A 26,850-nucleotide genomic window follows, 5' to 3' on the forward strand; every position below is an offset into this window, starting at 1 on the left:
GGGGGGACGAGACTTGCCTGCTCCCCCGACGTGCGCCCATCCGTGCTCCCGCATACGTGGCATGGTTTGATTGGAACAAAATAAGGCCCGGCCCCACCCCCTTAAAATCAGGGGGGAGATGATTAGATTAGAAAGAAAAAAAAGAAAAAGACAGCCGTAGGATGGACTGGGAGCATGAATGGGAGCATGGGAAGGGAGCAGGCAAGCCGGATCCGAGAAGGGGGGGATGGGGAGATTAATTAGCGTTAAGGCCTCCGTAAAAGTCCGTGAGTGTAGGATTATTCAGAAAATAAGTATTACTCCAGTTGGTCCTTCATCCATTTTTTTAGAGCAGGGGTCACGCGAACGCGTACCTCCTCTATCACAAATTTACGTCCACTCTCCGTTAAAGGGAAGATGATAAGCCAGCGCATCCACAAAGTGCAATGTGGGCCACTAGCCTAGGCCATGACTCTTCTTGATCAGCCATAAACCCCGTCCCGTAGAACTTTTCTCGGCCAATCCGGTCTCGCACCGCGCAACTTCCAACCAACCAAAATATACTGTTGTTCTTAATTTTTAGCACTAGTACGTCCAATCCAAGTGGCATGAAAAACAAGTGTCATACTTTTGAAAAGTCTGTGATCTTCAGACTCGGCTGCTCCTTTGGTTTCACACATACAAGGGGTGCTGTTACAAGTCAACCTCTGATCTCCCTTGCCTCCTATATTCTATGGCCCAATTGACTATTTTAGAGTTGGAGAGAGAGAGTCCCATACAGTGCCACAGTTCTTGGAAATGAGTGAAAACAGCATTTTGAAATAAGTGAAATCATTTTTTTAAATGAGCGAAATCATTATTTTGAACTGAATAAAATGAGTGGAATTAAAAAAATTAAATGAGTGGTGTATCAGTATTTCGAACTGATTAAATCAGTTTTTATGAAATGAGTTAAATTAGTTTTTTGAATTGAGTGAAATCATTTTTTGAATTGAGTGAAATCATTTTTTTAATGAGTGAAATTAGTTTTACGAAATGAGTGAAACTAGTTTTTTGAAAGGACTGAAATCATTGTTTTGAAATTAGCGAAATTACATTTTTTGGATTGAATGAAATCTGTTTTCATATATATATGAAGCAGATTTCAGTGTGAAACTGGTTATTTAAAAAATGTGAAACTGGTTAATTATCTAAAAGAAGTAAAACTAATTCTTTCAGATCCTTTTTTCAAAATTACTGAAATTATACTGTTTTAACTGAGTGACTTTTGAAATATGATATTTTTGAATCTTCTCATTTCAGTGTCTGGAACTGATATTCTAGAAATATATTTACCCAATATCGTATTTCAATTTCACGTATAACTCAGGAATATTAGTTTTACACACTAAAATATGTAGCCTCGGAAATATCAATCTTTATACCACAACTCTAGTGAAATGTTTCACATCTTTATACCGCAACTCACCGCACCAATCTTGATGCCAAGGCGGACGGCGGATACATTGCCGTTACATACCGGCACGGGTAGAATTATCGCTTTCGGTAACAAGCCTGGGGTTTTACAATAGAGTGCCTACTAACCTGAGCATGCATACAATACAAGGGCGTCACCTCCTTGGAAAACATATAGAGGTACAAAAGTAAGGAAACTAGCATTTCATACAAATATTCAGAAGTTTACCGACAGAACCCACATGGCAGAAAACATTGTGGCAAATTGGAAGATGTTGCAGAGAAGACCCCTGATCTTACGAGGAACAAAAAGGCGGCTGGCCTAGGCATTCATGGAGTCATCTTCCACCTGAGACAATGGATGTTGCGCCATGGCTTGCCTTGGAAGAAGGATATGACATGACGTACGGGTCAAAACCTTCGTTTTGCATTGCAGCGAGCATCTCGAAGTTGGTGTCCACTGGTGATGATAGCTCTGGTGCTGTGCGGTCACCGTCAAGGTACTGCATTACTTGGCGCATGGTAGGCCTAGCGTCCATGAATGGGTGCGAGCACAATAGTCCAAGCTTGAGTGCTAAGTTTGCCTCATTTACATCATACTCGCCATGCAGTTCAACGTCCACCGTGTCGAGGAGTGATCCACCGTGCCAATGCTCAAGAACCCGATCAACTAACATGGGATGTTTTTCTCGTGCATCTTGCTTGATTGGCCGTTGTCCACAGACGACTTCAAGGATGAATATGCCAAACGCAAACACATCGGTAAGAGGGGTTACCTTTCCGGTGCATGCTAGCTCGGGAGCTAGGTATCCTATGGTGCCAACCACATGCGTGCTCTGTGGATCGACGCCATGGTCGTACAAACGTGCAAGGCCAAAATCACCTAGCCGGGCATTCATTTCAGCATCAAGGAGCACGTTGCTTGCTTTGACATCCCTGTGGATGACAACTTGTTCCCACTCCTCGTGAAGGTAGAGCAATCCAGATGCGACGCCTCTGATGATCTTAAACCTTTGAGCCCAGTTCAGAGCAGGCTGCAGCTTGTTGTCATCGTCCTGACGACGATGGTACAAGTACTTGTCAAGGCTTCCGTTGGGCATGTAGTCGTACACCAGAAACAGTTGGCCTTTTCGCCGGCAGTAGCCGAGTAAGTGCACGAGATTACGGTGTTGGAGCCGTCCTATGCTGACGACCTCAGCGATGAACTCCTTCATGCCTTGCTTGGACTCGTGCGACACCCTCTTGACGGCTATCTCAAGTTTTGATTTCGGCAGCACCCCTTTGTACACTCTCCCGAAGCCGCCAACCCCGAGCAGGTTCTTGTTCTTGAACCCTTGTGTGGCATGGTAGAGATCCTTGTACGGGAACCGGTGAGGCCCGAACTCAACCTCCCAATCTTCTCGCAGCTCGGCGTACCTCCGATGCCTTCGCACGAGCAGGAAAATGGTGACTCCCACGGCGAGGACAGAAGTGGCCGTTGCTAATGGCAACACGATCTCCAGGGCCTTGGACCGAGGCTTGGGGCCAAGACGAGGCAACGGTGGCAGTTTCCGGATGTCAATGGCCGGCGCAGGCCCCCCTGATGAAGAGAAGCTCCAGCCAAGTATGTAGTGGCGGCTGCCGTCCCTGCCGGCCGAGGAGCCGAAGCAAAGGAACGCGTCCTCGGTGATCACCGTCGAGAGGTCGTAGATGGCAGAGACGAGCGGCCTTGCTGGCTTGGCCATGCCCAGCGGAGACATGGTCACGTTGATTCGCGTCGCCTCCCTCTCGTAGTCTACCCAGAGCTGCAGCCTCTCGCCGCTGGTGAGGTTCAAGGCGTTGAAGGAGCCGGTCTCGTCGTCGTAGAAGCCGGCGGTGGTGGACTTGTTAGAGACGACGCTGTTGACGTTGATCCCGACATGGTTGGCGTCGATGTCGTGCAGGTCCCTGTTGTTGACGGTGTCCAGCTCGACGGCGAAGATGTGGTTGCTGGAGTTGCCCTGGCTGGCGCTGTTGAAGACGCTGAACCACTGCGTAGGGAGGGCGGAGGAGAAGTCGGTGCTCTTGGCGATGAAGAAGGCCATGCCCTGGCTGGGCCGGTAGTTGGGGTAGATGGCGAACACGAATGAGACGGAGAAGGATTTCACCGCCGTGCCGTTGCCGTTGGGGGACTCCTCACGGAACCGTAGCGGAGCAGGGTAGAATGCATGGCCTTTGAGAGTCTCCTGGCCACTGGTCAGATCGACAAGGCCGTTCCGGGTCACCGTGGCGACGCCGTCCACGGTGATGTTGGCCCCCTTGAAGCCGGAGAAGACGAACTCATCTTCTCCGGCAGCCATGGCTGGTAGGTTAAGGGCTGCGGTGCTGAGGAAGATGTATAGAAGCAGCACTGACATGGTGATGGTTGGATATCGATCCATGATCTGCTGGCGATGCAAATTATAATATCTGGCTCTCTGCAGCTTAGCTGATGCTGATGAACTATGGCGACTTGTCAAAGTCAAAGCCAGCGCGAATCATTCATTGACTTTTTTGGTGAGTACGGATATTATTTTGCTCACATTCAAGGCGACCACAGAAGAAGTACACAAACTTGACACTAGCTAGCTACTCGATATGATCCGCTCGTTTCTTCCCTTGTCGTAATGTCTTTGTTTAGAGAGAGAAAATACTCTACTGTTGCTACACATTCTACCAGGTTAAAAGTCAAATACAACTGATTTCAAATTACACTGTTTCGCTATTTCGTGTATGCGAGTGAGAAATAAATATTTCTAAGGGTCTGTTTGATAATCCACCAGCTCCATGAATCTGGCGGAGCACCTATTCCACCGCTCTGGAAATTTGAACTGCAGCCTGCTCCGCTCCGTGGCAGAGCTATGGAGCAGAGGGGCTCCTAACGGGCACTGAGTCACCGCCATTTGATTCTCGGGAGTAAGATGTCAAGATCAAGGTGCCAGCAAACACCACATTTCAACAATCCACCCGGCACTAACAAATCAATTTGAATAATCGGCCGTTGTCTTGGTCGACCAAGTGTGCATCAAGGCATCATCAACACTGAAAATGAGGTTGCATTAACTTGTCCTAAGGACAGGCCTTACATAGAGTCAAAGTGCTAATCCCTCCATATTGGTGCATTAGGCATCTTTAGGTGATGCATCGCGACGACCAAGACAAAGAAAAAAAATGAGAGAACATGATGTTTATTTGCTAATTAATCCTTTTGCATGCAGAACATCCTGCAAAACTAACCACTGCATGTCGTGCTCGATATACTCAAGTCATTGAAGGCTTGTACCTCCCACGTTCCCTGTTGATTGGTTCCTTTGTTCGTGGCAAAAAAAAACAAAGAATGAGGCAAGGAGTTAATGCATCGCGCCTAAGCGTGTTGATTATCTAAATTTCATAATGTACCAATGCATTGGTACGAAGGGAATAAGTTTATTTTATGAGGAGTATCTTAATTTTTGGCATATGCTACTTTTCATGCATGAACACATCAGGATCTAATAGTATGGATTGCGACAGGCAAAGCCGCCGGCGGCTAGCTAGCCTGCAAAATTCTTTCTTTCCCCTCGCGTGATTAGACGAAACTAAGATATTGGGTTTTGATATTCCTCATGTTCCTCGATCGGGGAGGATAAGATGAAGCTCTACAATAGATTCCTGCCAGCTTTTCGAGACAATGATGTTAGAGTTTTTTGTCGTGTGTATGTGATGGGAGTATTATTATTATTTTGGACTGTGATAACTGGCAACTGTGTGCCAGATTGCGAAAATCATCACACCCTCTCGTGTCGCACGAAACCCATTCCTTCTTCTCCCGATTTTCTGGGCCATCCTATTCCCCCCGCACTAACCTCTCCCTTCGCCCGATTTTCTGGGCCACCTGAATCCCACCGCTGGGGGCGGGCCTGTCCCGATTCTGCGCACGCACATTTGCAGCTTGAAAAAAGCGAAAAAATACACTAGGAGGGGGGATCGAACCCACAACCTACCACAACTAATTTAGCAACAACAATCAACTGGGCTACACCATCTTATTGGTTTCTTTCAACTTACACGCTACTTGTACCTTCCTGAAATGAGATTGCATGAAACTGAAAATTCAAACAGACAGACTCACTTGTCTGGGATTTGGAACTTTTTTATGGACGTTTTGCACCGGTTCAGATGGTTCACAAACTCAGGCGTCCCCTTCCCTTCCTTTTCAGATGCAAATCACCACAGTATTTCAACAACCTTTTCCCTCTTGGTCAAATGTTACCGCAGTGTTTGGACTAAATTTATCAGGTATGAGGTTCGTATATTACCATACTATTTACATAGAAATTACCATGCTATATTTTTCCGGAACTTTTTTCTCCTTGTTCAAAAATGTTACCGTGCTGTTTGTACTTAAGCTAACGTGCTATATTTTTAGTAACTTTTTCCTCCTTGGTCAATAATGTTACCGCGGTGTTTGTACTTAAGTTATCAGGTATGAAATTCTTATATTACCATGCAATTTACATAAAAATTACCGTGCTATACTTTCCAGCAACTTTTTCCTCGTTAGTCAAAAAAATGTTACCGTGGTGTTTGTATTTAAGTTATCAGATATGGAATTCTTATATTACCATGTTATTTACATAGAACTTACCGTGCTATATTTTTTCAGCAACTTTTTCCTCCATGGTCAAACATGTCACGGCGGTATTTGTACTTAAGTTATCAGTATTGAATTCTTATATGACCATGCTATTTACATAAAAATTACCAGGGTATATTTTTCAACAACTGTTCCCCCCTTCGTCAAATTTACCGCGTTGTTTATACGCAAGTTATCAGGTGAACGGTTCGTACATTAGCATGCTATCTTCACAGAAGTTCTCGCCGAACAACTTTTTCATCCTTGGTTAATGTTACCGCGATGTGTTTTTTGACAAAAAGTTTTCTGGGTCAAAAAGTTACATGTTTGTATCTAAGTTATCGGTTATTGGAGTTTATATCACCATGTTATTTACATAGAAATTACCGGGCATGTCTCGAACAAAAAAGTCTCAGGTCAAAAAATCAACATGATTTTGTTTGTAAGTTATCAGGTCTGGGTTGCTTAAAAACCATGTTTTTACATCAAAATTACCGGAGTATTGTTTCAACGGTATTTTTTCCCAGGTCAAAAATTATCGTGATGTTTTGGACGTAAGTTATCAAGTCTGCAATGCGTATGTTATCATGCTATTACACAAACATTATCGTAGGTATATTTTCTAATATTTGTTTACCCTGAGTCAAAAGGTATCATAATGTTTATATGCAAATTATCAAGCCTACGCTGCTTTAAAAATCTTATTTGATCAAAAGTTACATGTCATTTTCGACCACAACTACTATCCACACCAGGAAGAACCAGACACGCACTTCATCGAACATTTCGGGAGCCTACTAGGCAATGTAACCTTGCAGTGAAGTCTCTTCCTGCTCCTGCCAAGGTTGTTGTCACACGCCGACGGTGGTGATGCCAGCTAGGTGGTCACGAGGGGCGTGGAGGTGAAGGCATGCTTGTAAGTTGGCTTTCCTAGGTAAAAGATACTGTGGTGTTTATATCTAAGTTATTAGGTTTGCAACGCATATATTATCATGCTATTTACGTAGAAATTACTGGGGTATGTTTTTAACATTTTTTCTCCGATCAAAGTTTATCGTGGTGTTTGTATGTAAGTTCCCAACACTGCGGTGCGTATATTACCAGACTTTTTACACAAAAATTACAAAAGTATGTTTCACCAACTCTTTTCCTTAGGTCAAAAAGTTACCACTATGTTTGTATGTGAGTTATCAGATCTGCAGATCTTAAGTTTCCATGTTATGGACATAGAAGTTACCGTGGTAAAATTCAACAACTTTTTCCCCAGTCAAAGTTACCATCGTGTGTGTGTTCATATGTTATCAGGTTTGCGGTGCATACATTAACATGTTGTTTACACATAGATTATCAGGGAAATGTTTCAACAATTTTTTCATTCGGACCAAAGTTACCATCGTCAGCTAAAACAAATATAGAATTACGGAAGTTGAGATGTACGGAAATTGAGATGCCGATATATATAGTAGCAGCAAATTTTGAACATTAGTCAGTTGTTAGAGAGTGCCCAAGCTTTTCTATTTACGCGAGCACGAGATGGATCAAATCTTGGTTTGGATCCATCTGAACTCTGACAACCTGAATACTTAGCTAATCCTCTTGTGCACATGCCAATGAAATTATTCCAGTGGTACTCAGCCTACATGCGAACCTGTTGGTTGAGGGATTGAACCCCACTTAGCGCTAATTTTTTTGCGCACAGAGGAAAAAAAATATCACACGCGCGGGAGAAGCGGAACTGCTAGATGGGATCATGAGAAGATCGTGCGCGGGAGAAGCGAAACGGTGCGGGTCAATCGGGCGGCGGGATCGTGTCCGTGGACATTGATGGGATTGTGTGGCAGTTTTGCAATCTGTCACACGGTTGCCAAATACATTTTTCGTATTATTTTTGCAAGTGCGATGGTAGTATTTACGGCCAGGATTTTCAAATCGGATCAAGTGTTCAATGGCGACGACTGCGGCTCCGGACCGTTGATCTTTAAGGGCACATGCACGGAGATTTTTCGGCTTTCATTGACAAGGTCAGGACAACTTCGATATGGAAGCGGCGATAGCGACGCGTCAGCAACTCGTTCTGGTAACAACAGTGGTTGTTCAATGGTCTAGAGATCTCGGTATAATTTATATTATGTTTGGTATGTTTTGTACCCGGGTGAATTTTTAACTAGATCTGCGTCCTTTTCGTGGAAAAAACGGGCAAAGCCTATGATGCTTGATCTATCCGGGCTCTCTTCAACAATATTGTGTGACACGAACTGTCAACCACTCGTCCCGCCGGCCGGCACATGTGACATGTGCATGCCTATCACGGGAAGTTTAATTGCGGTCCTTATGTCACCGGCAGGGGAAAATCTCTCCAACTCGTACCTCAGCAGAGAAATTTTCAAATATTATTTATATATTCCCAAAAGTCTGACAATTGCGCATGTGTATATACAATACTAATTAAAAGACGAAAGAATAGTTCGCTATGTGCTCACCACGCAGCTGCGTATATACAATACTAATTTGTCAACAATATGATGCTGCCAGATAACCAAAACCGAGAAAGAGCTTGTTGGCTAATTTTTGCCAACAAGAAGGCTAGTCGGCCAATGGTAACAGCTGTGAGTGGCCTGTAGGTGATCATTTAACCGAGTAGCACTCTTGGATCCAAATACTAAAGAGACTAAAATTAAATTAATAAGCATTTATTATCCTCCAAGCCCTCCAATTTAAAACTCGCATGTGTTAAAAGAGAGGAGTTAAATGAGAAGAGAAAGGACTAATTCATATTTTAATAGGGTACCCCTGACTAAAAAAAATTAGTGTCAAGACTAGTTTTAGCCCCTCTTTAGTCAGGGGTGCTTGGAACTTTAGCCTTAAAGAGACTATTTTTAGTCAGACTAAAATAAGTCTCTTGGATCCAAGCACCCTCTAAATTGTGTGTTGTGTTAGTTTTAGCGCGTTATAGTAGACACATTAAATCTAGCTGTTTATTTACTCTTTACATTATTTTAACAAAGTTTAATGCGGATCACCTCGCCTCACGCGCGGCCGGATATGATGCCGCTGCGTCCAGGACGTCCGCTCTCCGAAAGAGAAGACAGCGGAACAAAAAATGCCTCCCTCCTTTTCAGAGCTTGCTGGATCAGGGAAAGGCAGCCCAAATCTAGCATGGGCCACGCGCTTCCACTGACAAGTTCTACACCACAACCAATCAATTTCCTTTCGATCTTGAGGCAGAGTACAGAAGGAGGACGAGCCAAAACTACTACGAGATACAGCTGCCATTTCACAGATCTACAACACCTAGCCAAAATCTGGTAAACCCAGATCTACAACACCTAGCCAAAATCTGGTAAACCCACCCATAAGAAAAAATTCTGGTACCCCGGCAAAAAAAAACTGGCAAAACTGCATTGGCAGTGCACCACTGTCCCGAATTGCACCAGCTACAGTTTCCAACACCGGTCACAAAGGAGACGTGAAACATTCTGCCAGAAGATCTTCAGTGTGTCAATCTGGTTCTAGCTGCTGGTGGCGAGGCATTCCGGCCCAAAAACAGTTACGATATGTTGGGCATGTTTCTTGGTGAGCCACCTCGAATCCCTCACTCCACCGGAGGATGCGCGGTTCGGGACCCTTCAGGTTAAGGGGGGCAACTGTTTCAGGGGTGTGGTTCTCTGCTCAAACCAGGTCGGACTCCACCGCGTCTTGCCGCCACCAAGGGGCCCCAGCCTTGTAATAGTGGTGCTCGCCTTCATGATCCCAGGATATCTCAGATGCTTGCAGACCAATTACGGATTTTGGTTCCTTGCCATGGCAAGCAACCCATGCTTCAACAGCAGCAGCTTTTTCCTCTTCACTGCTGTAATTCAGGCTCGCCCTACCATATGGGTTTATGCTTGGGTCAGCCATTGCTGCGATCGCTCCAGTCATGTACGCAGAATCCCCTACAATCGGAGCGCCTATAGCAGCCAGTTGTGCTCTAATCTGCATATCATTGAATTTACAAATTACACACTTGCGTGGTTGTAAGCAACATTGTGGAGAAAGATTGTACCAATGAATGAAACAATTGCAACACTGACAAATTGTTCAATTTACAAGGAGCACTGTACTCCAATGTAAGAAAAGAAGATAACTGCAGATTTAGCTTAAGAGCAACCACAGAATCACATTGGTACTCTTTATTCTGTATATCCACGCATCAAGGAGGAAACAAAGGGAACTTCCTATACCAGTTTTGAATATGAGAAGTATCAGGGCTACATGCACTGTCAAGATTAACCGAAGCATTCTTGATCCATGAAACTACTATCCCATATGATCCATCTAAATGTTCTGATTACGTTAAATAACACAAGCAGAAAAAGGCAATTATGCACTGTCAAGATTAACCGAGGCATTCTTGATCCATGAAACTACTATCCCATATGATCCATGTAAATGTTCTGAGTACATTAAATAAGAAAAGCAGAAATAGGCAAATAGTGTTTTACAGTTTACATCAGAGTATTATATTCCTAGCCACGAGCGTGTTAGTTTTAATAAACTTAGGCTACCGAAAGAAAAAGAAAAAGGAAGGTCTTTAATGGTGTCCTTCCATACAGTAAGAATTTATAACATCGCAGATGAATGGTAAACCTTAAATAAAAAAGCAATTAGTTTGAAGAAGAGAGATACGATACTTGATGAGTTTTCCCTGTCATGAGATTGATTTTACATTCATAGGCAGCTTCCTGTTTGGGCCACCCACAGTTGTCCACTTTGTGGACTTTTGTTATCAAAGGTTTTGGCCATGGAACCTTCTTACAGTCCAGTATCTCCATTTGACAGAGATGCCATCTTTCAATATGATCTGGCAAAGTATGAGAAAAACATTAATAATCTACTAATGTAAGTATAGCAGAATATCTATACATGTCTGGTACAATATCTAACATTAAGACAATATTGCACTAATTAATTATTAGTTTATAACTTCAGAACGACCAGTTAGGCTAGAAGTTTATGCAGCATACTTGTTTCAGTCAGGTCAAACCGTCAAAGACAGCATAATTCTTTAACATCCAAACAGCATTGACACAATTGAATGAGTGACAAGGCAACGCACACAAAAATCTCGCATACATGTACTATGTGAGTTCTATACGTAAACAATTATTTATCTTCAATGAAATCATAATGAACGGTCACAATGTAACGATGGTGTGTTACTGCATATATGCTAAGTAGGATATTTTACCTGAAGTCTAATATGTTTGTGAATTGCAATCCAAATACATGTACACTTCAACTCAAGCCAACAACTTTAACACTCAAACATACTAGAGCAATAAACTGCAGGTCGGGGATTACCTTCTGAAACAAGTCTGGGAGCACGATTAAGGGGGCGCATGTAATGAGTAATTATTCCTGGAGACACAGGTTCTGTTGTGAGTGCGAGATAAACTTTTTTAACCTGTTTTTCCTGTTGCAGAAGAAAAAATCATGTCACCAGAGGTTCACAGAGCAACATGTTATCGTGAGCAATAAAAGAACATACCCTTATCAATCCATGGAAAACTGAGCAGAATTCCTTGGTTTTAGACAATACCACACTGCAGATTCTCAAATTAAGTGAAAAGGACAGGATTAGTTATTTGCATTCCACAACATATGGTTTATGTAAGTATGTTAGCAAAAGACAAACCAGCCCTCAGAACAGTTATCAATCTGATGAGTTGTCATTAAAGGGCTCGCCAATCCTAATGCACGCGAAGTAAAAACCACGCAGGATTCCTCAATATTATCGGTTGCCCCTCCTACCTAGACATTCAAAAATTATCAAAGGATATTAGTTTGGGCTTTGGACTCTGGACTCTTAAACTTCTATCCATATTCTAATGCAGTAACTGGATCTTTCCTCAACTCACTAGCTCTGAAACTAAAATTCATGTTTCATGAATAATCCTTTTTTTAACTTATGTTTCATGAACAATCCTAATCTTACACTTTGTGCATTTACATCAGTGGCATGTAGCTTTTCTCTTAAATTCTGTGAGGCCAGCATTTAGCTACACTTAAATTAATTTTATGAAGCCACCATTTAGTTACATTCAAATTTATTGGAACCAGCATTTAGTGAAGTAAATGGATTGCGTAGTCAATGTAATTTTGAAAAGACACAGATACTCCCTCCGTCCCATAATATAAGAGCGTTTTTGACACTAGTGTCAAAAACACTCTTATATTATGGGACGGGGGGAGTAATAAGTGCTTAGCTAAATTAGAGAAACCAGATAGCTACTTGCAGAAACATAACCAGTACTTTTAATTCTCATATATGTGTGGCCTTGGAAATGTACAGTAGACGCAAACATCTGGGAGAAAGGAAAGAAAGATGAACATACTGATGTTGCAGCTGGCTTATTGAGGACAACAAAGTCATCGGTCGTCGCCACTACCCTGGATTTCCAGTCAATTTCATAACACCTGACAATATTTGGCAAACCACAGATTCGTTAGCACCCAAACCAATTTGGTCACTCAGCATAACTCATAGCAATCACCAATGCAAACCATCCTAGCAGATAAAAACACCTAGAGAATTTTACTACCTGGGGAACCGTTTGGGATGTACATGAACCCTTAGATAAGTGCCCGCCTCAAGGCGCTGGCTGGGGTCGGTCACACGGAACGTCTTCTGCGCCTCCCTGACGGTCTTCCCTTTAATGGACGCCCTCCGGCGAAGGAGCGAAGGCTCTGTCACCTCCCTGAAGATCCTCACATGCTCCGGAGCGGCGTAGGGAGGCGGCTGCGGCGCAACAAGAGCGTAGTACACGGCCCCAAACTTGATGAGATCTGCAACGTACCTTCACGCGCACAATGTTACCAAATCACTCGTGCTTGCTCCGGCCTAGCCTACGCATTTCACCTTGCAATAAGCTTAGCTAGCGTAACAGATACAGATACAGAGCGTATGGGTGCTTACATAGGGGGGAGGTTGAGGGACCTCGAGATGAAATCGCCGGCGACCTCGTCTTCCCGGGCGACGAGGTGCTCGATCCTCGGAGGGTCGTCTTTGGACCGGCAGGGCAGAAGCCTGTCGTACGCTGGGTACCTGCAGACAAAGCGCAGTAGATGCCAACGCCGTCAGTGTGCTGCCTGCGGAGCGGAGCAGAAGCTGTTGGCAAGGGTGGGGTTGAGGGGAGCTTACGAGGTGGCTGTGAGGGCCTCTACGGGGTCAGCGGCCCTGGTTGCCCTGGCGGCGGCGGCGGCGTCGAGGTGCGTGGTGGGGGAGACGCGGAGGCGGTGGCGTGGGGTGCGGCGGTGGGTGGTGAGGAGCGGGGAGGAGGAGTAGAGGGCGCGGGGGAGGAGGGGCGGCGGCGGCAAGGGCCGGTGCCACAGCTGCGGGAGGAGGGAGGCCAAGGACGCCGCGGGCTTCGTCATTCCGGCGGGTGGCGGCGGCCGGCGGGGTTCGGCTTTTCCCCTTTGCTGGCGGTTTTGCCCTTCTAAGATAAGATTGTGATTTTTTTTTTGTGTGTGATATGATATTCGGGCGTGAGGAGGGGGTGTTTTTCATCTAAACTTTGCCTAAACTAACAGAAATTTGCAGAAAAGGGATCTAGGATTGCATTCTTCAGGAACAAAAATTGTCGTTCTGGAATACATTGGGGCATATAATTTTTCTCTTATTCACAAAAAAAACTTACAAGTTTTGATCGGAACTTAAAATGAGACCTAATAATATTCTAATCCCGTGTATTGTTTCTTTTGAATGTTAGTATAAATTGCATCTTTTTTCTTCTTCCCTCACTATCTAATCAAGCATCCCCTAACCACCCAAATCATGTGTTTTTCTTAGGCAACTTTCGAAGGTCATACAAACTTCATAATAGTTGAAGTAATGTGGCTTCGTCGTGTCAAAGAATGTTGTTCCAATCACATCATCATCTACCACGATACAAAACATGTGCTTACCAGCACCTCGGATTCATCGTGGCTTGTTTGACCGGCTGCCGAGAATATCAGTCTAGGGCATGGTGTTGTTTCGAGGGGTTTATTGGTGGCGCCTCCTGGCGACGCAATGCTACTATTTGCTCCCTTTTGGGCTAGTCATGTGGTGCCTTCATTTTGGGCTCTCTGCCCCGCCTTCCATACTCGACATTTACACTTGAAATCATTCTGTTTATGAAGCTGTAAAGCGAATTTACACTTGAAATCCAGTTAGATTCATCTAGAAATATCAATACGGTCAAATTTCTCCAACTATGTCGTAGTATTTCTCTGGTTGTGGATCTAGGTCTAGGTAGCAGGGAAACATTGCCAGGGAGTCTCTGGTTGTGATGCGATGACACTGGTTAGCTCGACTCGACGACAGTCATGTCACTCTTAGTATTCCTTCCACGCCGTCACAATTTCACCTAGTGGTAAACAGTCATGGACCTTTAACTTGACAGCTCCACGTTGCCCATCTATGGCCGGCTTGCCGCGCCGTCGAGGCGTCGATCGGTCCGTCACCTCGTCACGTACGCCACGAGGTCGTCCAGGTCCCGGCGCGAGGACCCGCCGTCGGCCACGGCGGCGCGAACGGCCTGCCCGAGCGCCCTCGCCCGCTCCCGGACCGTCGCCCCTTCCTCCGATCGCATCGCCCTCTCGATGGCCTCGCGGATGGCGGCCGCCGGCGTGACGCCCCCCCGCTCCTCCCATGGCCGCACGAGGACGCCGGCCCCGAGGTACTTGCACACCAGCTCCGCGTCCCATGGCTGGTCGCTGTGCATCGGCCACGCCAGGATGGCCTTCCCGTGACTCAGCCCCTCCACCGTCGAGTTCCACCCGCAGTGGCTCATGAAGGCCGCCGTCGCGCCGTGCGCCAGGATCTCCAGCTGCGGTGCCCACCCGGTGACCATCACGCCCGTCCCCTGAGCCGCTGCTTCGCCGAGCAGGGCCGCAGCCGCGTCCGCGAGCCCGCGCGCGCCGCCCGACTCGCGCATGTCCGCGCGGTCGGCGTCGCGCAGCACCCAGACGAACCGCTGGTTGGTGTCGCGCAGCGCTGCGGCCAGCTCCCTCACCTGCTCTGCCCGGAGTGACGACGTCGTGCCGAACGAAATGTACAGCACCGACGACGGCGGCTGCCTGTCGAGCCATTCCAGGCACTCGTGTCGCTCCGCCGGAGCCTGCGCGGCCGCGGCCGCGTCGGTGCCGGGCAGCACCGGGTTCAGAGGCCCGATGGCGAACAGCGTGTGGCCGTCGGAGGAGGAGGCGCTCTGGGCGGCGAGCACGTCGAGGAACTCGCCCTCGAGCGCGCGGCAGGTGTTCACGACCATGCCGGCGCCGGGCGCGCGGCGGCGCTCCAGGCCCATCCGCTTGGCGAGCGCCACGAACTCCTTGGTCGCGCAGGCGTCGGCCGGGTGGAACACCATCCCGTGCTCCCGCAGGAGGCGGTGGCCGGGGTCCATCCACCCGACGTTGTAGGACGCGGCGAGGCAGTGCACCCCGAGCGCCTCCCCGTTGGGCAGCCGCGCGGCCTCGACGGCCGCGAAGGCCGCCATGCGGTCGTGCAGGACCACGACGCGGCGGTGGGACGCCGAGAGCTCCCGCAGGAGCGAGGCCAGCGAGGCCCGGGCGGCGCCGCCGTCGCAGAAGGCCTCGAACAGGGGCTGCATGTGCGTGGGGAACGGCGAGGACGGGTCGGGGTCCGGGGACGCGTGCGCCGGGACGTCGAGGGCGCGGAAGCGGAGGGCGAGGAGGGAGCCGGCGTCCCAGCCGTGCACGCGCGCGCGGGCCTCCCGGAGGTGCGGCTCCGGCGCGGCGAAGTGCACGGGGATCCCCCGCCCCGCGAGCAGCAGCGACACGTGCAGGAGCTGGTTCAGGTGGCCCTGCGCCGGGAACGGCACGGTGACCACGGCGACGGGAAGGGATTCCATCTTCGCGGGTGATCCAGATCGGAGCGCGGCGGCGGCGGCGGCTCACGGGCTCGCTTTTGACTCTGGAAAAGACGGAGCTTTCGCGACAGGAGGCACACTAGTCGACACTCGCCAGCGTGACGCCGGATTAAATTATTGCTCCGTCTGCTCTTGTCGTTCACATTAACATGTTCCCAAATTTCCACCTGAAATTGCAAATAGTACTGTATTACTCTGCAATTTAAGATGCCAGACACCAGCTGACGAGATGATGATTCTGATAACCATTATCTTTGTTCAGATTCCTAAAAAGAAAAGGCAAAACTTTGTTCAGGTTAGCTTCAGTTGTTATGCCGAGCTCATTTCAATCCGCGCAGCCTCAGCTCCATCTTGGAAGAATTCTGCTCAAATGATGGTGAAGATTATAACAAACAGTCAGTAACACATGGTATTTGTAGCTTCTGTATCTTAAAATAATACCCAAGGCGCGAAAACAGTTTCAGTTTGAGTCCTGATGATTGCCCTTTGACGATTGTCATTCATTCATCTATAGAATGTGGTAGTTGTCGAGCTGATTAAAACTGTGGAAATTTACCGGGCGGAGCACTTGAAAAAGAACAGACCTAAAAGCACGACAAGCAGATGTACAAAAATATCAGAAGCACGCCTAAGATAAATAAGTTTTAAAAAAGTCCCACACGACAAAACAAAGGAATCTCAAACCACTCCAAAATCGAGCTGAAGAAAGCTTATAATTGCGAGGCATCGGACGTGGTGAACACACTTGCCCTGGATCACCTCTCCAGTGCGACAAGCAGGGCTTGATTCCTCGATAATTCTCTCAGCTGCCTCCTTGTACCACAAGGAGCATCCCGACGCCCATGTTGAACTTCCGCATCATCTCGGCGTCTTTAATTTTTCCAACTTATAAACATGTACCAAATAATCCAATAACTAAGTACAGGGAGAGTGAATACATTGTCCAAGAATGTTCAAACCAAGTTTGTTTGTTAGATATTTACTCGTTGAAGCCACTTGAAGACAGGTGGCACTTCCCACAATCCAGTGAAGAGTTTCGCCCCGAGCCCAGAAGGAAATACTCTCGGGATGTTATCAGTGAAGCCACCACCAGTGATATGGGCTAGTTCTTTCACACCACCCTTGCTGATGATCTCAAGCACCTTTTTCATCCAACATGATTGAGCTACAACTTTGGGTATAAAAATAAAACCATGGGAAATACGGGTCATTCATCGATATGGACTAACCTGCTTAACATAGATGACAGTCGGTGTCATGAGAATTTCACGACGGTACTTGTTTTGCCATCGTTTCTTGGGAACTGATCAATCAAGTAGAGTCCACTTTTGTACAATACTCTAGGAATAAGAATCTTTTTGGCTATCATAAACCATAAACAATTCGAGAAAAAGAATGAGAAAACAAACGGATAAATTTTGAACTATGAGTCATTCTATCTAAATTTGAGACAAACTGAACTAGATAAGTGTAACATACCTTCTAAGGAGAGAGAACCCGTTTGAATGAACCTTGCTTGAAGAAAGACCAATGAGGATATCTCCCTCCATGGTGTTTTACCGTCGATGAGCTTATCCTTGTCCACAACACCGATGGCAAAACCACCAAGATCCTATTCACCTTCCACATAGAGACCACGCATCTCTGCAGTCTGTCACAATCAATTACTTAATTGGGAATGTCCTTTTGTATTGTTTATTATACAAAAAAGGCATAGTCCATATGGAATGTTTATGGAGAGTAAATGCCAAATTTACAAAGAAATGAACAACGACAAATATCACGATATTTTCAGTTAAAAATTTGTCCATGCACCCAAAGATAAAAATAAGTACTCAATACATATCGTTGCAGTTATACAGATGTTCATATATGATAAATTATTCAAATGACTCAACGAGATTCATTATGGAGAAAAGCTTATCTCAGGAGGTCTCACCTCTCCTATCAAATTACAGCTTGATTGTTCACATCCATCCACAATTCACTTGATAACCTATACAATTCAAGTATAAATAGACAGCACATCATGAGCGGAAGACAAGATTACAATAAGCAACAAATGTTGCGTTAAGTGAACAACAACACCGACATTACCTTCTCTGCAAGATCGAAATCAAGCTTTCCTGTAGCATAGTAATTTGAGAAGACCAATGGTTTTGCATTGATGTTAGGATGTCATTGACACTGATATATATATATAGCAACCTTCAATGATGAACAAAAATATAGGGATTGATTCACTCCACGTGATAGATGTGACAAAGAGCGCATATATATAGCAATTAATCATGTACCAGGTCAATCCGAATTGTATCATGAATACCAGTTTCAAATGCAAGCTTCAGCTTTGTCCCAACACCATCGATGCTAAACACGAGGTATTCATCCTCTGTTCATTCCAACCACAGGAAACAAAAAATATCATGAATATGGCATTACATTCTTTTGCCCAACCTGAGTAAACAACAAATACAAGGTCCGACCCAGACAGTGGATCTTGAACTTCTAAAAAAGGCCAATGGAGCATCATGGCACAACTACAATCAAGACAACAATGTTCTCTTTGCACGCCAGCCACATACCTGTCAGAGTTTATATTTGGTTGTTAGAGATAACATGAAATTAGATAGGAATTGTTTACATATTATATTTAGTGGGCCTTCTATACTCTAAGTCTTAAGGACCTTTATATACACTCGTCCGAGAGGTTGAATATACGATACAAATTGCATTCTCTCAATTCTCATCCTCTATCATGATATCACAAGATCCTAAACCTAGATACACCCCAACTTCCGCGCTGCGCCGCTCCGGGGAGATCGATCTCCATGGTATCTGTCAACTGTCCCTGAAAGTCTTTTTTTCCTATCGATTCATCGATGGTTCTCTTCGTCAATCGTTTGACTGGCGTCTTTCTTTTTTGGTTCACCGAACATAAAACGGTTTGTGTCGCCCATGCTGTACTGGCCTCACACGCATGTACTTCGACATCGGCGTCAACTCGACACCAGGCGTCTCCTCGTCACGAACTATGTGTCAAGTCAGGACGTGTCATACAAGGGATGTCTTCATGCATCGTAGTTGGCTTCTCTCGTCAATGCCTTGTCCATCGTTGGTCCATCGTCGCCACCACCGATCGTGACGACTTTGACAACACCGTCGAGACTCCCGTGTGAGCAGCTTCTTCTGCAACAATGGGCCATCAACTCAACATGGTCTACACTCTGTATAATCAACTGGACACACACACATTGCGATCGACCAAACATGTGTGAGCATGCGTGCATCAACACTAGTCGAGCATTGGTCTGCTGATGTGTTTCCTCTGGGCTGTGATACGTCCATTTTGCATCATGTTTTCTTACTATTATTTATGATGTTTTTGTCCATAATAAAGATTTTTGGAGTAATTCTAATGCCTTTTCTCTCATAATATGCAAGGTATACACAAAGAGGGAGAATTCCGGCAACTGGAAATCTGGACGTGGAAAAGCTATGTCAGGCCACCTGTTATGTACAACTCCAAACAAGCTAAAACTTCACGGAGATTTTTTTTATCAAATGCATGATGAATATTGGAGCAAATAACTATCAGACGGGGCCCACCAGGTGGGCACAACCCACCTGAGTGCGCCCTGGTGGGTTGTGCTCACCTAGGCCCACCTCCGGTGCCCATCTTCTGGCATATAGGTCATTTTGACCTAGAAAAAACAAGGAGAGGACTTTCGGGACGGAGCGCCGCCGTCTCGAGGCGGAACTTGGGCAGGAGCACTTTTGCCCTCCGGCGGAGCGATTCCGCCGATGGAACTTCCCTCCCGGAGGGAGAAATCATCGTCATCATCATCACCAACAACTCTCCCATCTTAGGGAGGGCAATCTCCATCAACATCTTCAACAACACCATCTCATCTCAAACCCTAGTTCATCTCTTGTGTTCAATATTGTTACTGGAACCATAGATTGGTGCTTGTGGGTGACTAGTAGTGTTGATTACATCTTGTAGTTGATTACTATATGGTTTATTTGGTGGAAGATTATATGTTCAAATCCAATATGCTATTTAATACCCCTCTAATCTTTAGCATGATTATCATTTGTGAGTAGTTACCTTTGTTCTTGGGGTCACCGGAGAAATCATGTTGCAAGTAATCATGTGAACTTGATATGTGTTCGATATTTTGATAGTATGTATGTTGTGATTCCCTTACAGGTGTCATGTGAATGTCAACTACATGACACTTCACCATATTTGGGCCTAAGGAAATGTGATAACCCACAAGTATAAGGGATCACAACAATTTTCGAGGGTAGAGTATTCAACCCAAATTTATAGATTTGACACAAGGGGAGCCAAAGAATATTTGAAGGTATTAGCAGCTGAGTTGTCAATTCAACCACACCTGAAGATTAATTATCTGCAGCAAAGCGATCAGTAGCAAAGTAGTATGATAGTTTTGATAATAGTAACAGCAGCAACGGTAACGGTAACAGTGATAACAGTAATTTTGTAGCAAGTGTAACAGTGATGATATCAGTAGTAACTTAGCAGGAACAATATAAGATAAATTCGTAGGCATTGGATCAGTGACTTGTTGGATGATATTCATCATGAGACAGTTATAATCTAGGGCGATACGACACTAGCTCCAGTTCGTCAATATAATGTAGGCATGTATTCCTTAAATAGTCATACGTGCTTATGGAAAAAACGTGCATGACATTTTTGTCCTACCCTCCCGTGGCAGCGGGGTCCTATTTGAAACTAAGGGATATCAAGATCAACAGGTGGTTCTATCTCAATATCATTGTCTGGTTCTTTATTATTTGGTTGAGTATTTTCATGAACATCAGCATTATCTTTTTCATTATCACTAGGTGAATGTTCATTAACAAACTAAGTTTCAGCATCAAAGATAGAAATTTCATTATCATTATCAGGAGGTGTCGTGGAATTGTCACAACAGATGTCCTAGTGTGAGGACTTAGTCGTGATGCCAACGCATCTTTGTAGTAGCTTGAGAGGGGTTGAGCGGAATCGGGAGACGCAGCACAAGACAAGGATTTAGACAGCTTCGGGCCCCGGGAAACATCATCCGGTAATAGTCCTACGTGTTGTTTGTGGCTAGATCTCATTATGCTCATGAGAGAGTCGCCACATAAGCCGGCTCCCCCTTTGTGTCTAGCCCTAGAGATTGTTTCTTGCTTGTCCCTCTTTGGGGAGCCCTGTCCCTCCTTATATAAGTTGAAGGGGCGGCTTACATGTAGAGTCCTAGTAGGATTAGAACTAACTTATTCTCTTATTACAAGTCGGATACAAGTACGGGTCTTGCTTCCTCGTAAAGGAAATATTCCTCATGCCTTCCGTCTTAAGCCGGCCCACTATAACATTAGCCGGCCTACTGGGCCTTGGGCCCTTGTCATCCGTCTGACCCGCCGTCGGGGCCATCATCAAGTCGCCAGGCTCGTGAGTTGTCACACCAGTGAACTGCCGGACCCATGAGTCGCCAATCCTCCGGCGGGCCATGATGAAGCGCCAAGTACGGCCGAGTCATACTACAGGGTATATCCCCGACATTAGCCCCCAGTTTAATTTGGATTTATCCATGTTAAACTGATCCTGTAAAATAAACACAAGAACAAACTTGATAGGTTGTGCTTCGGGTTAAAAAAAATCCTGAACCGGCACCTGATCATCTTTAAGTCCTTGTCATTTCCTCCTGGATGCATATTCAAGATCTTATAGCAAATCTCTTTTAACAGATATATCCAAACCTTGCCAATGCAAAAAATCCAGGCACTTCTTCTAAAAAATCCGGGTCAATAGGCCAGCTTCATAACCAATTTGCTGACATTGGCTCTTGTAGAGAAATATTATAAGGAATAGTCCATTTGAGTCGGCCTTCAATGCTCTGACTTGACAAAAATATTGGTCTTGAAATATTCAACTAATATTCAGCCGGCTTACAGATGTAGATCTTCCCGATTTATGATTGCCAAAATTGTTGGGTTATAAATAAATGATGTCGGGTCATGATTGTTGCAGACACCGGGTTAATCTGGTCTACTCCAAACTGAGAATTTTAAGATTTTTTTCTCCCTTATATGCATATCACATGTAGCCCCCAAGTGTCGGGTTGTCATGCTTGCAGCAACCTGGGACTTGTAATTGCCTTATGCTCATGAAAACTTCAACCAGTGTAGCCCCCAAGGGCCGGGTCATTATGCAATAATGAGCAGGGACTTTGTAGATATAACCATGTAAACTTGAACAGCAACGTGTAGCCCCCAAGGGCCGACTTAGTAAGATAATACTGAGCTAGGACTTTGTATATAATTTATTAATAATAACATCATATAATATAATCTCCACCATGGGGCTTGAGCCCACGTCCACAAGGTTAAGAGCTTTGTACTCTACCAACTGAATAGTGGACCGTTCAATATAATGGATTAATGCTTGTGTACCTTGAATTTTTGACAGGAGCAATTGGTAGCCCCCAAGGGTCGGCTCATTACAATGTGATGAGTCGGGTTTTCAATAAATTGAACAAAAAGTGACTTTACATTAGCCCCCAAGTGCCATGGTGCATGCTGGCAGTGACATGGGACTTGCATATTTGATGTAATCTCAATTTTAAATAATGTAGCCCCCAAGTGCAGGGTTGTAAGCCTGCAGCGACTCGGGACTATTCCTTCCATTGTAGAATAAATCATATCCATTGGTAAAATAATAGCCATTGCGCCAAAGCGACTTTGAATACCTCATCTGTTGATAAGTAAACCCGGAGTTTAAATACCCGGTGGCTCTTGGCCGATGACGATTTAACTCCATTGTAAACCGGAATTTTTATAACCCGGTGGTTTAGAGCCTTTGAGAAAATCAAGAATTGATAACCCTTTTGAGACACCAATTTCAATCTTTGATGATGGGCTGGAACTTAATAATTTATGTAAGTCATAGCTCTGTAAATCCTGCACAGAGTTTAAACAACATATGCCCTGGCGACTTAACGTCAAAAGCCAGGGCGGGTAACCACCCAAATGTAGTCTTATCCTGCACATAAGTAGATCACAAGATCCCTTGGCGGTTTACCGCAGGGCGGTTCATAATATCCCACATATAACCATTTGATATTGAATTTGTACTGCCGGTTTACATGACATGTGCAGTAAGGGTGATAACCCAATCCTTAGAAGCCAATACTTCCAAATATATGATGATTGTTATATGCTGGCGACTTATCGTCCAAAGCCAAGCCGGGTTTAAACGAAACCACAGTTATACTTAGATTTGAACAAAAAAAGTCTCAAGACAAAACCAAAGATTGTTTGCAAAAACTTAAACCAAATAAAAATCAAGGTTTCTGATTCGAATACGACCAGTAAACTGTTCCAAAGGGGTTAAGCTAGGATTCGAATACGATCATGTAGCCCCCAGTGGCTTTGGCGTTGCACCGATCAAAAGGGTACCAACAGTTGTGTTCTCTTTAGTTCGAATACGACCTATGTTTGAACAGGAAGCCCCCAAATGACCTTGCGAGGTTTTTAACGACCCTAATTCGAATACGATCCAAGTCGGACCCAAAAGGGGTTATGCTATGATTCGAATACGATCAAAAAGCCCCCTAGTGAGTTCGGCATTGTGCCAATCAAGAGTGTATCGACAGCTATGTTCTATTTGGTTCGAATATGACCTATGTTTGAACAGGAAGCCCCCAAGTGACCATATAAATTTTGGCATCGTGTCGATCAAAAGGGTACCGACAGCTATGCTCAATGAGCAGGAAGCCCCCAAGTGACCATAATACGGTAAGCCGTAAGGTAGGATACCCATGTTTGAACCGCGCATCATGGCAGCTCTCTTTGGCAACCTTTAATTTTTCTAAGAACTCGAATCTTGTGAGAGATTAATTCTTTTTGAACCGGAACTTTAAACCAGATTTGAAAGCTTCAAAACTTTGTGGGAGACAGATTGTCCTTAAGCCGGATGTTTGAACCGGATTTGAGAGCTTAAAAGCTTTGTAAGAGACAAATTTACCTTGAGCCAGATGTTTGAACCGGATTTGAGAGCTTCAAAGCTTTGCGGGAGAGAGATGTCTCTTGAATCGGATTTTAAACCGGAATCTTTATTTTGAACCGACAATTTTCTGACGGCCTTTAAATTTTCATCAATATGGCGGTGTACTCCGGAACTGGGTTATCATTCCCTCCAATGACCTAGAGTTCCCGAGTCATGTCATTGTAGCCCCCGAGTCTTGAGACTACTCGAGGAGTTGTCTTGATGAAAGTGCGTTATATCGACTAGAGGGGGGTGAATAGGCAATTTTTATGAAATTCTTCACCGAGGAATTTGCCGGTGAGGAAATTCCTTGGTGAAGAACTACTAGCAGCGGAATAAGTACTCAAAAGTAAACATAACAGAACACAAGCATAGTCATCATGATGAAATGAAGACAGGCACAGAGTACAGGAAGCGTAAGCACATGATAACACAGGATGAAGACAAACAGACTGAAGAGATTGAACTGAGGAAATTGAGAAAATCTTCAGTCAAAGTCTTCAAGCACATATATGAACAAGCACACAACACAGTTATGAGGAAATGAAAGAGTTAAGGAAATAGAACCAGTAAGCTTGGTGAAGACAATGATTTGGTAGACCAGTTCTAACTGCTGTCTCAGTTGTACATCTGGTTGGAGCGGCTGAGTATTTAAACTCGAGGACACCCAGTCCCGGACACCCAGTCCTGAACACGTAGCTCAGGACACCAAGTCCTCACCGTATTCTCCTTGAACTAAGGTCACACAGACCTCGTCCAATCACTCATGGTAAGTCTTCAGGTGACTTCCGAACCTTCACAAACTTGGTCACTCGGTGATCCACAATTTCTCTTGAATGCTCTAGACCATGACGCCTAACCGTCTGGAAGAAGCACAATCTTCAAAGGTAACAAGCGTCGGATCCACGCAGGATCAATCTCTTCAGTGATGCTCAATCACTTGGGGTTTGTAGGTGTTTGGGTTTGGGTTTTCCTCACTTGATGATTTTCGCTCAAAGTCCTCGGAGGATGGGTTGCTCTCAAATGACAAGTGTCAGTTATTTTCGGAGCTGCCAAACAGCTAGTGGTTGTAGGGGGCGGCTATTTATAGCCTAGGGAGCAGCTCGACATGATAAGACATAAATGCCCTTCAATGATATGACCGTTAGGTGGATAGATATTTTGGTATAGCTGGCACATAGCACAGCAACGGTCGGAATTTTGAGTAGCAAAATCCTCAGGGCTATCATGTTCCTCACTGTGTAGGCAATCCGCACTGGCGAATTCCCAACTCCTCAGTCAGAACAAATTCCTCAGAGACCAGAAGAACTTCGTCTCTGTCACTGAAGAATATGACTGGACTGTATGAGATTTCCAATGGCTTCACTCGAAGGGATTGGTAGGTGTAGGATTTTGAGTTGAGCATCACATGGAATTTTTTCCTTAGTATTTCCTCGACCCCCTTTAACAGTACGGTGTTTCCTATGACTCAAGAAAGAGAAAATGAAACTACGAAAACAAAAGTCTTCACGCTTCATGTTTCTCGAATGAATACCAAGTCTTCAAGGTCACACCAATTTCTTCACTTTCAAAGTCTTCAGAAATCCAAAGTCTTCAATCGAAGAACTTCATTTTTAGGGGTCGACTTTCTCTGTAAATATCAAACTCCTCATAGACTTATAGACCTGTGTACTCTCACAAACGCATTAGTCCCTTAACCTATAAGTCTTCAATACACCAAAATCACTAAGGGGCACTAGATGCACTTACAATCTCCCCCTTTTTGGTGATTGATGACAATATAGGTTAAGTTTTCAACGGGGATAAACATATGAAGTGTAAATACTGATATTGCGGAATTTGATTGCAAGATATAGAAGAACTCCCGCTGAATATGTGCATGGTGAGGTATTTGCTTTTGAAGCATTGCACACTTGAAGAGTAGAATCATGGAGATCCCCCCTATATCTTGTAATTCATACACGCATTTGACATATCACAATGAAGAATTTGAAATGCATGATGAAATATGGTGACTGATGTAATTCAGCATGCGTGCATTAGCATATATGAGGAATAAGCATGCAGAAAAACATATCAAAAGTATCAGAGCGCCATCGGGTTAAGTTTACAACTTGATCCAATAAAGTCTCAGAAGAATGAGAGTTGTAACTTAAAAAAACGCCCATATAGAAAGACCCGCTTGAAGACTAACTCAAAATTCTCCCTTTGTCATCAAATGACCAAAAGGATCGAATATGAGGACTAACGCCCCTGAAGAATATCAAGTTGATGAAGGAGCGCCAGCGTTGTTGGGGTCGTTTGTCGTAGTAGGGCCTGCCGCAGTGTCGTCCAAGTCTTCATTCTCATCGGTGTCGCACGATGAAGAATATGAACTGGCCACTAGAGAAGGAGCCTTGACCTTCTTGAATTTCTTCGGTGGAGGTGCAGACCAGTCAAAATCTTCCTTGAGACCCATTTTCTTCAGATCTTCTTCACCATACAGATGTGACAGAATGGCCCAGGTGCGACTGAAAACTTCATGGAGGTAGTAATGGTTTTTCTTCACTGCATTGTGTGTAGCAGTCATGTTGTGAAGAAATGAACCAAACTGACGCTTAACGCATTTATGGTTTCGATCCACCTTTTGGTGAAGACTAAGCAGTAGCTCACGGTCAGTCATCACACGTGGAGCAGTGGCTTGAGGAGTAGACTTGGGTGCATTGGCAGAGTCATGGGTGGCAGAGTCATCATTGGTGGAATAAGATGCAGCTTTGCGAAACTGTCCATCCAATGGACGAATGCCTTCATCTATAACAGTTGGTGCCTTGCCCTTTTCATCAACTGACAAA

General features: G+C 44.9%; 3 protein-coding genes, 1 non-coding gene and 1 pseudogene across 4 annotated transcripts in view; all 5 read right to left on the bottom strand.

The window, feature by feature from the left end:
- LOC123191546 (L-type lectin-domain containing receptor kinase SIT2-like) overlaps positions 1-3,833 on the bottom strand; it is a 10,563-nt gene extending 6,730 nt beyond the window's left edge. The window contains exon 1 of the mRNA XM_044604239.1: positions 1,843-3,833. Coding sequence (XP_044460174.1) covers positions 1,843-3,833 — 1,991 coding nt within the window. The remainder of the gene's footprint in view (positions 1-1,842) is intronic.
- LOC123038352 (U1 spliceosomal RNA) lies at positions 331-489 on the bottom strand. The gene has a single exon (XR_006417814.1). It is a non-coding gene; the product is annotated as a U1 spliceosomal RNA (small nuclear RNA).
- A 5,382-nt stretch (positions 3,834-9,215) lies between the features above and the next one.
- Positions 9,216-13,569, bottom strand: LOC123187635 (RNA pseudouridine synthase 6, chloroplastic). The gene is made up of 9 exons (XM_044599555.1): positions 13,230-13,569; positions 13,005-13,133; positions 12,631-12,885; positions 12,424-12,505; positions 11,724-11,839; positions 11,577-11,631; positions 11,390-11,501; positions 10,720-10,889; positions 9,216-10,021 (listed from the first exon to the last, which is right to left on the bottom strand). Exons 1-9 carry the CDS (start codon positions 13,460-13,462, stop codon positions 9,716-9,718), a joined length of 1,458 nt encoding a protein of 485 aa, XP_044455490.1. The 5' UTR covers positions 13,463-13,569; the 3' UTR covers positions 9,216-9,715.
- Positions 13,570-14,181: 612 nt separating this feature from the next.
- Positions 14,182-16,155, bottom strand: LOC123187636 (cis-zeatin O-glucosyltransferase 1-like). Its single transcript, XM_044599556.1, has one exon. The coding sequence runs from the start codon at positions 15,937-15,939 to the stop codon at positions 14,530-14,532; it is 1,410 nt and encodes a 469-aa protein (XP_044455491.1). The 5' UTR covers positions 15,940-16,155; the 3' UTR covers positions 14,182-14,529.
- Positions 16,156-16,277: 122 nt separating this feature from the next.
- The window catches only part of LOC123191547 (phosphoribosylformylglycinamidine cyclo-ligase, chloroplastic/mitochondrial-like), a 61,775-nt pseudogene continuing 51,202 nt past the window's right edge, over positions 16,278-26,850 (bottom strand).

This window comes from Triticum aestivum, chromosome 2A (genome assembly GCF_018294505.1).
Source record: "Triticum aestivum cultivar Chinese Spring chromosome 2A, IWGSC CS RefSeq v2.1, whole genome shotgun sequence".
Taxonomy (NCBI): Eukaryota; Viridiplantae; Streptophyta; class Magnoliopsida; order Poales; family Poaceae; genus Triticum; species Triticum aestivum.